The 13,408-nt window shown below is 37.9% G+C and overlaps 1 protein-coding gene and 1 long non-coding RNA gene across 5 annotated transcripts in view; one reads left to right on the top strand and one right to left on the bottom strand.

Annotated features, from left to right (window-relative positions):
* Nucleotides 1–13,408, bottom strand: part of LOC139111257 (uncharacterized) — a 40,639-nt gene that overhangs the window by 26,499 nt on the left and 732 nt on the right. The window lies entirely within an intron of this gene.
* Nucleotides 1–13,408, top strand: part of LOC139111237 (ATP-binding cassette sub-family G member 4) — a 29,844-nt gene that overhangs the window by 6,076 nt on the left and 10,360 nt on the right. The window contains exons 1-3 of one of the 4 annotated variants that reach the window (XM_070671371.1): nucleotides 202–3,201; nucleotides 4,251–4,632; nucleotides 13,243–13,360. In XM_070671371.1, coding sequence (XP_070527472.1) covers nucleotides 4,440–4,632; nucleotides 13,243–13,360 — 311 coding nt within the window. In that variant the 5' untranslated portion in view covers nucleotides 202–3,201; nucleotides 4,251–4,439. Of the gene's footprint in view, nucleotides 1–201; nucleotides 4,633–13,242; nucleotides 13,361–13,408 lie in introns of those variants that run through there. The other 3 variants (XM_070671372.1, XM_070671373.1, XM_070671370.1) reach the window with 3 other exon arrangements.

Consider the following 13,408-nt stretch of genomic DNA (forward strand, 5'->3'; position numbering starts at 1 on the left):
TTTATGATTCTCTGTGATTTTCCACGTGTAATTCCATTCTATTTTGAGATTTCTAACAAGAAAAGATAATCATCAGCAAAAGAATCACGTTCGCAGCACGGCAGCAGCGTGCTTAGAATTTCCGCTATTACAGCACACGTTTTAAATTTATCGCGAATTAAATATAAATTAAAATTAAAAACTCGTCTCTGGCATCGCGGATTTCTTTTTTTTTCCACGAAATAGGAATCGCGTCTTTGTGCGAATTAAAATAAAAAGTTAATTGTCTTTTGTGCGACTGTGACACTTGAAGAGACGAGGAAGAGATTATCATAATCCTCATTGCGTGATAAGTTATTATTAGTTACGTAATCGCGAAAGAGCAATGGAGGAACGATAGAATTGTACAAGATTGCGATATATTATTTCATCGAAGTCTTTTAGCTCATTTCTAATTCATTAATATTTTGAATAGCTTCAATGAGAATAAAAAAAAAAATAGCTTGTGCCGTCATATATGTATGTACATATGATGTAAGAAGCATCTTCATATTCAAATCACTTTGTATTGTACGTGTGCATATAACTACATCAAATAAGACAAACAATAGTTTAATATGCGTCGACGCATATACATTTCGACAGACTACCTCTGAAAATGTATGCACATTTTTTGCTTCACTAAATTTTGATTTGGTATCTCATTAGTCGATTTTATAATCTTTAAGACTACTTAATGCAGTTAACCGTAATAATTTATGATGATTTAAAAGTAAATTTTAAACGAATACCTTTTCGTTTTTTATCGGCTTAAAATATGAATTTAGAATATTATTATCCTATTTTGCTAATTCGTTTTTTTTCTTAACACCGAGAATATTTATTAATAATAAATTCTAATTTTTATTTTTTTTTTTTTCTCTTTATCTTGCACAATTCTAAAACGATAATTAATAACGAGGATTGTCGCAAATGTGCCGAGACTTCAATATAAAGTAATGAGAAAACTCTTAGGTTAAACGTGCAAAAAATATAAGTTGCAACTTAATGAATGAACAAGCGTGTCCGTGACGTAAAGCAAAATTTTTGTTATCGGACCACGTTCCATCTGCATACGCGTTCAATCCCTTGACCGTTTAAGTTTTCTAGCGATCGAATATACGCGCAACACATGAGTTTCGACCGATGTCACAGTCGGTATATCATAGATTACGTACCTGATATCTAATTTTTGATGCAACGAGAAATGAAAAGTAGTAATTATAAAAAAGATGCCACAGGAACTTTTTCTTTATAATTATTATTACATTAACATTATTGTGCACCGGAGTGGCTAAAAAAGTTTCAACAGCTACAGTAATAATATTTGAAGAGTATTAAAAAGAAAAAAAAAGAAAAAAAAAAAATAGATAACCACCGTGATAATTGTAATTGTTAATCCGTCGCGGTCTTTAGACCCTCATTAAATCATTACGTACTTACGTCAATCGATTAATGACTATCCTTTAACGGCGTTACAATGGCCGCTCTACATCTCTCCTGCATTATTAATGAGCATATTGTGACGTGCAAACTAATTACGTATATGGCTGTAGCTTTCTTCGAAAATATCGTCTCGTCGGAAATTGCGAATAGAATGCCTTCAACGAGCTTTTAATAAGCAGTTTTGTTACCGTCGGCATCGCGATGCATTATCTTAAATGGCTCAGCTCACGGGCTGATAAAAATCTGATATTCAGATACTCGTTGCAATAAAAAAAAAAAAAAATTTTACTTTGAACTAATTTTATTTACTCTTTTTCCTTTTTTTTTCTTTTTGCATCGCGACTTGAGATTACATCTCGTTTATAGCTTTACACGTGTGCATCAGCTTATAACGATGTTAATTAACCGCCTTCGGCGATAAGCTCGCTTATGAAACATCGATGTACGGATAATGTTGTTACAACACTGGCTGTTCGCGTGACGCATTATTAAAATAGATTAGATATATTTCAGGCAAGTGAACACAACGAAATCGACAAGTATTAATATTATGTCTTAACAACGAAAACGATTTTTCTAAACATCGAAAAGTTTTTAAATAAGTATATGTTTAACGTGATTTTATTAATAATATATTAACGTGATATATTTCATTCTGTATCCTTGAATTAATTCTTTTAATTTTTTACTTTAGCTTAAAATAGATTTAAAATTATATTTTTCTGCTTCTTTGGGTTTTTTTTCTTTTTCTTTTTCTGTTCTTTTTTTTACTTATGAATCATTATGAACTGCCTTTGTCTCAGAACCATTTATAGAAGTTTAAGACATGACCTATTAATGACTTTGCTTGTTAAGACTATAATGTACTGTGATCTAGTTCTAAAAATAATAATTTTGACGCAGAGTTTCGGTTGGATCTATGCAATCTGAATTTGATATCAAAGTTTTTTTTATTTATTTTTTTTTATTTTATCACGATTCATTAAAACGTCACGGTGAGAATGTTAGGTTTCAACGGAAGATGTATCCATCTATGTACAGGTTTTTACTCTCCCACAGTCATAATAAATTACGAAAAGATCGTGATAAAATCAAATACGATAGCTAGCCTCTCTTTGACACGGATGTTACTAGCATTACGTTAGTCACTCCCTCTAGCGCAGACTTTGATCTGTCGATAGCGTTGTTCTCATGTGCAACTGTGCATGTCTTCTTCCTTGATTGCACGAAGTGGAAAAAGGGTAGGACGGCCAGGGGGGCGAGACAAAAGGGACGTCGCGGTGGCAGCCAACGCGACTAGCCTTGCGGCTCCAACTCTTGCAATCGGGGCTTTTTAGCTCAGTTAGTGTCGAGTCGTCGCGGCGGCAACTACAAGTGCATCGCGAAAGGCAAGGTGTGAAGACACCGCTCCTCCCTGCCGCCCCCACCGGATTTTTCCCGCAGTAGGCTTTGTTATCGGAGTGCATCCGGTGGGATCCTAAAAGCCGCGGTGCGTCACGCACGCTCGGGAGTGCGCCGCGACACGTGCATCCGTGCGGATCAAGTGCGTCACGTCTGTCCGTTTTACTATCATCGGGCGTCTACATGTTGTAGTGGTAAAACGCTTTCGGGTCAACTCCGGAGATGTGGCTCGTTACATCCCAAGGCTAGCTTTGCGGAGAGATTTCTCCAACGGCGGCAACGAATAAAAAAAAAAAGAAAAATAAAAAAAAGAATCCTACCGCGAAGTCAGGCAATGTAAGAGAACCAGTGCGTCAAAATTATTCTACGCCGCGAGAGTATTTTGGAAATAAATTTTTTAATTTATGATTTTTTTTACCGTCGATTTCGCCGCTGTACTTGCAACAAGTGTCTTTGTCGCGAAGAAATTTTAATCTTGTAAATATCTCCATAAGGATTTGTGCTCCGCGGAATTTTAATAATTTTTCTGCTCGATATTGTTAAAATAATTTTATGAAAATTTTGAGTGCGAAACCTGTGAGTGAATTGTCATCGTGGACAAAAAGAAAAAAAAATTTAGCGCATTGTAATGGCGATGATTAATCAAAAATCGCAAGCGCTATTTCGTAAAACTCTGATTTAAAAGTCAATTATATATATCCCTTATTAATTCTTTGTCTTGCTTTAGATATAGATTTCCATACATTTTTATAACTCATTCACATTATCTTTCTGCATGCGATCGACATTAAATGCCGATACTGCAAAATTAAAATTAACCTGCTGCTTATTAACGAAAAATGTTCTACAGCCTTTTTGTTCAAGTGTTAATGAAATAAATACTGAATAATTCATAAAGTAATGTAAATTACGCTAGTAATCACGCTTAATCGAATTTCTTGCGTAGTTGTTACTATGAGAAAGTAAATGCTAATGTTCCTTCAGTCACACATGAATACGCAGGAAATAAAATTCACAGATATACAAATGTAACAGTTTCCCGGGACTCGTCTTTATGCAATTAGTGATCGCTTCTCATCAACGTTTTTTTTTTTCCCACCCAACATTTCGTGATTAACATTAAACTATCGTAAAGCAGGACTGAGGAACCTTGACACCCTGGTCACGCCGAAAGAAACAAATAATTTGCGAAGTAAAAGATTTGCAAACAAGTAAATTCGAAATAGTTCCGCGTGGCTGAATCCCCGCGACGTTAATAGCATCGAATAAAACTAGCTCCGGAAGCAACTCGTAGTACGGATATAATTTTCTCGTCCCTCCGAAAATAAAATGCTATTCCAAACACGCTGGTTTGCGAGGTGCATTGCATCATGTGGATATTACAGGTTGTGAAAAATAAATCGCCAGTTACGGAACAGAATTTTCTCGCGTGTTACCTTCGCGAAGAGTGATTCATCGATCTCTAAACGTTCGCGACTAGTACGCGGATAAACGCTCGCGTGGCTGATCGGAGAACGATCGGCGTTCGGGGAAATAAAAAGGAACGAAAGTGAGACGCGCGAGTTCGTTGAAAGATGAAGCATGAGGGAAATTGCTCGAAGGTGGACGATTCCAATGCAATTTTATTGCAACCTAGGAAAAGTTCGGCGGTGCGGCTGCAGATCATGCCGGCGCAGCCGAAAACGATCACGCATCTGCCGAAGAGACCGCCGGTCGACTTGGCGTTCACCGATCTCACCTACAAAGTTCGAGAGGGCCGCAAAAAGAGTGAGTACATTTTGATTTCTACTCCGTTACCGATATTTCAATTCGCAGGGTTCTTCAAGCTATTTGCAATCAAGACTGAATTTTTTTCTTTTTTTTTTTTTTTCTACTCTTTCACCGAATTGCGAGGAGTAATTACGACGATATATTACTAAAGAACCGAATGTCGAAAAGGAAAATAAAATTACGGTAATATCGCCTTTCTATGAGATTGCTGTAACATCTCCAGACATGTTTCGTTATGTTCATACGTTTTCTAACGCGCAGCATTTCATAACGATACCGTATTTATTTTACGCAAAAATTGATGAAATGTAGAACGTAAAAGTTCTCGTTGAAAATCTTTCTCAACGTTGGATTCAGTACAGCGCGACGCTAATTCACTCGCGGCTTTTAATAATACTCGATACGCGTACGCGAAATGTCGGGATTGATTTGTTACTTGGTATATATCGTCCGAGCTGGACCAAAAATTAATTCAACCGAATGTACAATATTCCGCGAGTGTTGCGGTATAACGAATGCTCTTTATCGAATTCGCTCGATCTAAGACTTTCGTAATCTGACATATGCGGTCGGTACACTTTGCCTTGTAGGCTTGCAGCAATTTGAAAAGATTGGATTGGGCAAGCCGGTACTAAGAGATTTTAGTTAAGAAATGCGCGATATAACTCGGTCAGAGACGAAAAGAAAAGCCAACGCCAGAACGCAACGTAAAATTAATATCCAACCGATTAGACATTAACCGAACACGATAGTACATTATTACGTTGAATACGACGTAGTGACATACAAGAAAAAGTCGTAAAACTGTAGAAAGATTGTTTCGCAAATCGCACGGCATGTGAATGTATCGCGCCCTTGAACTGCATTCTATGTGTTACATTACTTGAATCCAGCATGCCGAAGTTTCTAAGAAGCATTCGCTTGACATCTCGCTATACTATAATTACCATAATTGCTTAATAAACATACGCAACTCCTGGAAATCGAGTAGCTTCCTGTCGGGCATCGAACGACACCTCACGGTTCAATTTTCTCGAATGTCGCACGTTATCGCGTAAAAAAAATATTATTCACTTACACGTGGCAATTTATTTTTGCGACGTATGCCTGATCGCGTAAACTTTTGCGCGAATTTTACATTTTAATATGAAACTCGAATGCGTGCCGCGCAAGCGAATAAATATGAGATGATTAATCACAAATCGTTTTGCAGAGGCGCGCGGATACGCGAAGATAAAAAATTTTATTATGGCATCTTTCTGAATGGAAAAATTGAAATTTTAAATTAATATTTTTCGCTTTGATGAAGCTATAAATATCGAGGATTGTAATATTCTTTACTCGCGCCGTTGTTTTACACGAGGATTTAATTCATTTTATTCGTGTACCATTGGATTATTCAATCGTAATAATATACTTGGATTAGAATTAGAAACTCAGATCGAGTTTATATTAATATTTTTCTATTTCTTTCCAGACGAACTTTTTTTTTTCATATGTTAATCGCCAATCGTTAAGTAATTGAGTTGTTTACATATAATTTTTTTTTAGTTATAAAGAAAGAAATAGTTTATTACTGACGTAAGATTCTTTTCCGAACGAGCGTGTGCTTTCGTATGTAAATATAACGGATGTTAATAATCACATAATTTTTTTTTCGGCTAACCATTTGAAATTATATGGTTTCGTTCCTAGCAATAAATTTCGAGCGTTAAAGGTAAACTTGAAATTCGATAAGAAATAATATCGTTATTCGGGAATAACCAAGTCATAAATATTAATGAATTATTTTGTAAAGAATTTGTAAAGATACACGAAAGGACCTTCGAAGCGATTCCGCGATTTCCTTTTTCCGCCTTCTCGCGACGCAGGAACCAGCCGTTGTCGGACGCACGATAAATGATTGCAAACTGGTTTCCGATGACATTGACCGTCGAGTGAAAGTACACCGTTCGCGTGCCAAACACGGCGAAGAAATGCGCGGCCGAAGAAATTGCGGCACGGTGCAACCGCGTGCAACCGACACCCGCGGATGCATTTTCGGATATTCTTATCGCCGCGATACGGCTCCGCGAGATGATAAGACGGATGCCGGAACAGGCATTCGTGCCGGTGCACGAGAGACCCGCGATCGCTTTCGCGCTTCGCAGAAAAAAAATATTTGCGGTCGGCGGTTCGTGGCCGCGGTGCCACCTGTTGTAATCTAGGGCTGATGCACTTAGCTAGTTGTGCATTAGATCAATAATTTACTAACAGCGCTGGGAAGTTACGTGACACGCGTACACACACGCGCGCCCGCGCACACATAAGTATATTAATTTTAATGGTCTTGATATCGCGGTCAGGCTATATTCGCGACGTGCGACATTTCGCTGCATAAATTATGATATGGGTGTACACATTATAGATTACGTCATATAGTCCGATTATTTATAGGCTGAGAGCGTGACGTGTTTCTATTTCTCCTCTTATAACCTCGCATAAAAACACTTCCGCGATGAATCTGCGGTAGCGGCAGCGTTGTCCGCAAAGGGATTAATAAGATATTAAAATCGATCGTCTAAATAGTGGCTTGCTGTTATCATTAATAAGAGAAGTAACGCCGCGTTCGGTTTCTTACGAATAAAATTAGCGGCTGCAATTTTGCAAGAAGGCCGATTTTGTCGAGGGCGCATACCTCCCGAAAGAAAGACGTACCGATTACGACTTGACCGTGTAGGCGAATTCCAAGCGGCGTTCGATAAAATTTCGGGGGGGGGAAAAAAGTTTTGGAGAAGCGGATCGCGGGGCGATTTTCTTCGAGAAACGTGAACGAGAGTCGTTCGAATGTACGTCGATGTATTCGAGTGTACAGATAAACGTACAGTAAAAACAATGTCGAGCGGTAAACATCGTCGAAGTCTTTGTTTCGTCTTATCGCGGTTTTCACTTCGCTCGTAACACGATAAAGCTTTATATTTCACGAACGTCAACCCCGGGGATCCACCCGCTCCGCTTTGGATATTTCGGGGCTTTAAATTTTAAATAATTCGACGAGCAACGAACCTGTCGATAATATCTGGATACGCCCGTGTATTTAGCAGATCGCGACGCTGCGCGATATCAATTGATTGTATCTTATCGAACGCTGAAGTCAAAATATTTTTGCAATGTAGCGTATCGCGTCACTGTGAGAACTAAAAATCAAGTCCCGGCGACCTCGGATGACGCAGTTTGGAGGCCTAGTACAATCGCCGTATTCATAATTCAGGACGTAATGTTATTACGTTATTCTAGCAATGCTATTCGTGCGGAGACACCTGGATAATAACACACATCTTCTTGTCGAGGATGGGCGGCAATTAAGCGGCAGATAGTGCGTCATATTCTTTTTTTTTTTTCTTTTTTTTCTAGCAACGAACGTTATGATCGGTAGATATTTCAAAGATGGCTTTGATGCTTTCATAAATCGGTATAAATGTACAAAAAAATGTCGTTTATTTAATGCGTTACGTTATCGGAAAACTAATTGAGCGCTCGGTACCAAAAAAAAAAAGAACCATATATTGCAAACGATAATTATTGTCATAGTCCCGATAAAAAGACTTTACTGTAGTTGATAATTCTTATTGAACGTACAGTTGTGTGTATTCGTAGATAATGGAATAGGATAAAGATTAAATGATTTTATCGCTTAAAATATCTTATCGAAAAATTAAGAACGATTATTATTAACGAGATGACATTTGTTCATCTGCCGTTTAAGCTCATCTGTTTTATTATGAAAGGATAACATAATCGCGTTGATCGGAACATTTTCAAGGCTCTTAATCACGTAAATTAATTTGCACGCTATTTTTGAAGTGCAGCACGTTCGTCGTTATCGCGATCGTGGATAAAATCGTATCAACGATCAGATATTGAAGCACGTGAAAAACACGACTTTGGGTCACGCTCCTCGATTTCATCTCGCGAACCGCCGTGCAGGAAACGAGCGTGCTTCTACTTAGCTTAGAAAGCAAGATGTATTTCCAGTAAATACACGGCCTACATCGCCGATGCGCCCGTATGGCACGTTTCGACGTGCGTAAAACGTAAAGAAATCTCCTTCTCGGAACAATAACTTTATACCCCGCCGACAGTTCACTCGTCATCGCGATGTTCTCTTTATAATAATTTCTCTCGCTCCCCCTCCTTTCCACAAAAATTCCTACGACATTGTTCCATCAATATAAACGTCCGTAATGAAGCTTGACACAGCGAGCTGACTCATCAAGCCGTTTCTTATCGAATACCCTTGCTCACAATTATCATTTTCCTTACAGTCATTAAAATGGATCGATTCTGCGTAAGAAAATAATAACGAGCTAAAAACATTGTTCTTCTCGCGAGTAAATGCGTGTATTTAAATTTTTTCTTTTTCCTTTTTTTTCTTCTTTTTTTTTTTTTTTATTTATCAAAGACGCTAGATGCTTTTTATTTCTTCATTATAAAATTATTATTTTAATGAAGAATTTAATATTCTTTTCGCAGCGGAATTCCGTTCTCTTGGAGATAATCGCGATTCTTGAGCGGTCTTGAGAGCAACTGAAATGCCGCAGGGGAACGATTTTGCATGTAGAAAATTTCTCGAGACTATCTCGCGCCGCCTTGTGCAAATCTCGTGTCGAAACTATCGATGGTGTACAAATACGAATATTCAGGCGGAATTCTTTGTCACGGCTGGTGGTTGCGATATACAATACATTTGCGAAATTAGGGTACAGCATCTCGGCGAGGCGTTATTGCGCTGCTTGTATCCGCGCGATTGCAAAATGAAATAAAGAAAGTTTTAGCGTGGCCTCGCGAAAACAGCTGGCCGAGCGTGAAATTTTGAGATCTTGTCTTTCCCGCTTGCGCCTCGGCGATATATGGGCATGCCATCGCGCGCATTAACGCATAAATACGCGCGAGACCGAGCAACCGGAGTAATTTAAGCGTTATAAACCGTCGTATGTCACGGGAAGATTTTTGCAATCTACGGCTTGCGCAATTCGACGTGTAGCCTCTTCCATACTCGAAATAGGCAAACTCGGTTCGCTTCTCTTTCACTCCGCGAGTGCCTTGGTCCGCCTCGAAGGCTCAAACCCGCACGAGCACGATCGACGATTACTCTACGTGATTAATCAACGGCAAACAATAGCGCTATTAGCGACCGTTATTACAGACGTTGGTAATCGCTTCCGTTTTTTTTTTTACATATTACACGATGGTCATCTCGAAATTATGCTGATAAACTGCGCAGTAGTTCGCGTTGGCGGCTGAATAAATTACGCTTTATTGTTGAACGAAATTTCGCAGCTTTTTATTGTTATATTGCATCTTTGATAAATTGTAAACCTCTTGGAAAGTGACTTTTCCTATTTTTGCTCAACGTAGGAATCTTTGAAAGTCGCAGTAAGCGCGAAATGCATCGACGGTAACAATCTAAAAATGATAATGCGGCGCATACGGCAAACCTACTAACCTAGATTATCTACGACCTTCGCCTGGCGTAATTCGTCGCATTTAATTATCACTAGTTTCAACTTGTAAAACGGTCTGTATATTACCGTAGAATTTTTCCACGGAGCCCCGTTTACGTTAATGATATTAATTGGACACATTGCCGACGTAGCTACTTCGCTACTTGCTTGTGAAGCGGCGATTGGTGCGCGGAGGTCATTGCTTCCTTCACTTTTCCAGAAACAAAGACCGGGTCAACAGTACTCGGTTTTTTTATTTTTTTTTACTCTTTTTTTTTTCCTCGGCCTTAAACAAACCGCTCTTTATCCAAGCGATAATGGAACTAGCAATCTAATTATAACACATGGCCGTTCTGGAATAATCTCAAGTTAAAGTCGGCAAGTGCGGTAAAAAGAAAAAAATATACATTAACGATTTCAAAAGTAAGCGAAAAAGAAAATTAATTATGTTTATGATCAATGCATCGGCGTTATATGCAATGTCCCCGTTTAACTGTCGATAGCTGTTACTTGGCCTAATTGCAGACGGCCACGATAAATCCCGAGCTGGATAAATTCGTAGTTTACGATCCGCGATATTCGCGTTTCTATCACGCGCGCGTAGGGTAAGACTGATTCATGAAAAAGCAATTATATAAGACAACGTGTCATATACATGGCCACAATATAGTTACAAGCATAATATTTTGCACCCGAGCGATAAATGTCATTTAGTGATAAACTGTCATAGTAAAATTATCTTATGAGGCAATAAATGCCCCGTGTTAACTTTATCAAGCACGAGGGGGCAATATACAGGATGTTTCAGAAATCTTTTTTATCTCCTACCAATTAAACGTTAGATTAAAGTTTGAAACGTTAAAAAAATATTCAATCGCAATCATAATAAATATCCCGTTCCAAAAGGTAAAATATTTATCAGCGATAAAATTATCTCGATATCTCAGGTTCACAATTAATTCGTACGTTGCATTTATTGCGAACGGTTTGATTAAATATTCAGATATTTCCATGCGATCTGTTTCATCACTCGATCTACATCTTATTAGAATTCTCGAACATTGATACGGGTTACGATACAAAATACGGATCGGCGCCGGCTCGCCTTGAATTAAAATCTAAATAGCATCTTATTCCGTCGTTATGATTTCATGCACCTTCACGTATGGCTCGCAAATATTTGCGCACGTACGCAGCGAATAACCGGGTGGTCAGGTGGAGGATACTCACACGAATGACGTACGTGACAACGACGGCGTTTATCTACCTCAAGAACGTTAAATTACCACTTTGCGTGCGTACGTAACGCTACTGTCTTATGACCAGACAACACGTGAACGTAATGCGGACTGTGTATCCTTAAAAAATTATTTCACTATTACTTTCGTAGAAAATACCCGGTAGATAAATAAAAATAAACGGTATTCCCAATAATTAATATAGAAGCTAATGTTAGAAGGTATTAAAATATTTCTTGCAATATTAACAAAAAAATTAAAAGATTTTCGAGATTGAAACATTCTTTATTTTTTTTAACAATCCTTCGTTTATCGAAATTTAAATCAGCTTACTTGTAAAAAATAATTTTTTACTGTTACAATCCTTGTGGAGGTATTAAAGTTTTAAATTCAATGAACAAGTTCTAAGAATCGTTTCGTCAAGCTTTTGTGCAGAGCTCATTGTCTTGCTGATTATGCCGCTCGTGACGTGGGAAATAATATGCAAAGTTTTGCGGTCAACAGTACGCATTAACGTGCTCGGTGTCTTTTTCTTTTTTTATTTTTTTTCCTTGGAACAAGGCAGTGCGCGCGTTGCAACAATGTACATATATTTTAACTTCAAATCAAGTACCTCCGATTAAGGGACCGCGATTACTAAATCATCGCTCGGGTCATTACTCACTTCCCTACCTACGATTTTGAAATAAGACCGCTGGTGAAATCGAGGGCTGTTAAGTCGGGAGGTCAAGTTATACGACATCCGACCACAGTGAGACAACTATATTCTCACATCGTTATCGCTTTTTACGCGTATCGAGTCGGATACATGTGTTGATATAAAAAATCAGTACTTTTTTCTTGCCGCTCATAAATTTTTCTGCCAATGTTTGCAGAAAATAGAAAAATCTCCTTTTCACATGTTAAAATTAAAATAAAACTCTACCGCGTTGAGTTAAAAAGTAATAAATTTTAACAAGCTTTTGACTATTAAAAAAAAAATAAAATAAAATAAAATAATACGTGTCTTATAAGCGAGCGAGTTCGACTATTATTAGAACAATAATTTAACTACAAATAAAATTTGGCTGACCGAAATAGAACGAAAATTCCCGCGATCTCTTTGCTGCCACGGTGTCATTTAATTAAAATTAAAATATTTTGTAATGACGCAAAGTGTGTGAAAAATAAACGATATATTATTTCTTTGAAATGACGCAACGATTCAGCTTTCTATGTTACAATAGATTTATCAATTACAGATGTTCTTCCGGCCTCATACGCTATTCGCTAAAGTAATATACGTGAAAGCAATTCAATGTATGCGTCCGCGCTGGACTTTGTCCCGATTTCTGATACGCCTCCGAGATGTGTATTAGCAAAAGTTGATGTCATAAAAAGTGAAGATTACACTTATAACATGCCCTCTAAGTATGATGATCAACGGTTGACTGATGATCGCGTAAAAAATCTTTAATTCTGATTAATTCCGATACGTAAATACGCTCATCGTGAATACTCGCTAATACTCAATTAATATTTGTCATTGCAAACATATTCGCTCGCCGTAAACTTGTTGTTTTTTCCTCCTCCTTTTTTTTTTTCTCTTTGCAACACATAAATATCATAATCCGACGAGTGCAAAAAACCATTAATAAATGATCGAATAAATAAACGTCGTTTACCTTTGCTCTCTATTAAGCCATCTCAGGCATTAGCATTGAAAAATATTTGTTAAAAGGTAATCGTTTTCCTGTTTAATTCCTTTTTAATGTAAATCTACCGAAAAATATCTTCCGCGTCTCTACGAATGGTTGAAGAATGCGTTGATAATATTATTTACCGACAGGCTATTAGGATTCGCTGTTGATTTTCGATCGATTAATAACGTCTTATTATATTTTCAGATGTGAAAACGATTCTGAAATCCGTCAGCGGCCGGCTGCGGTCCAGCGAGCTGACGGCTATTATGGGCCCTTCAGGCGCTGGAAAGTCAACGCTCCTAAATATTCTCACCGGATACAAGTGAGTCATCGCGCAGCCTCCACGCGATACAGTTATTATCAATAAAAT

Source organism: Cardiocondyla obscurior, linkage group LG23, assembly GCF_019399895.1.
Source record: "Cardiocondyla obscurior isolate alpha-2009 linkage group LG23, Cobs3.1, whole genome shotgun sequence".
Taxonomy (NCBI): domain Eukaryota; kingdom Metazoa; phylum Arthropoda; class Insecta; order Hymenoptera; family Formicidae; genus Cardiocondyla; species Cardiocondyla obscurior.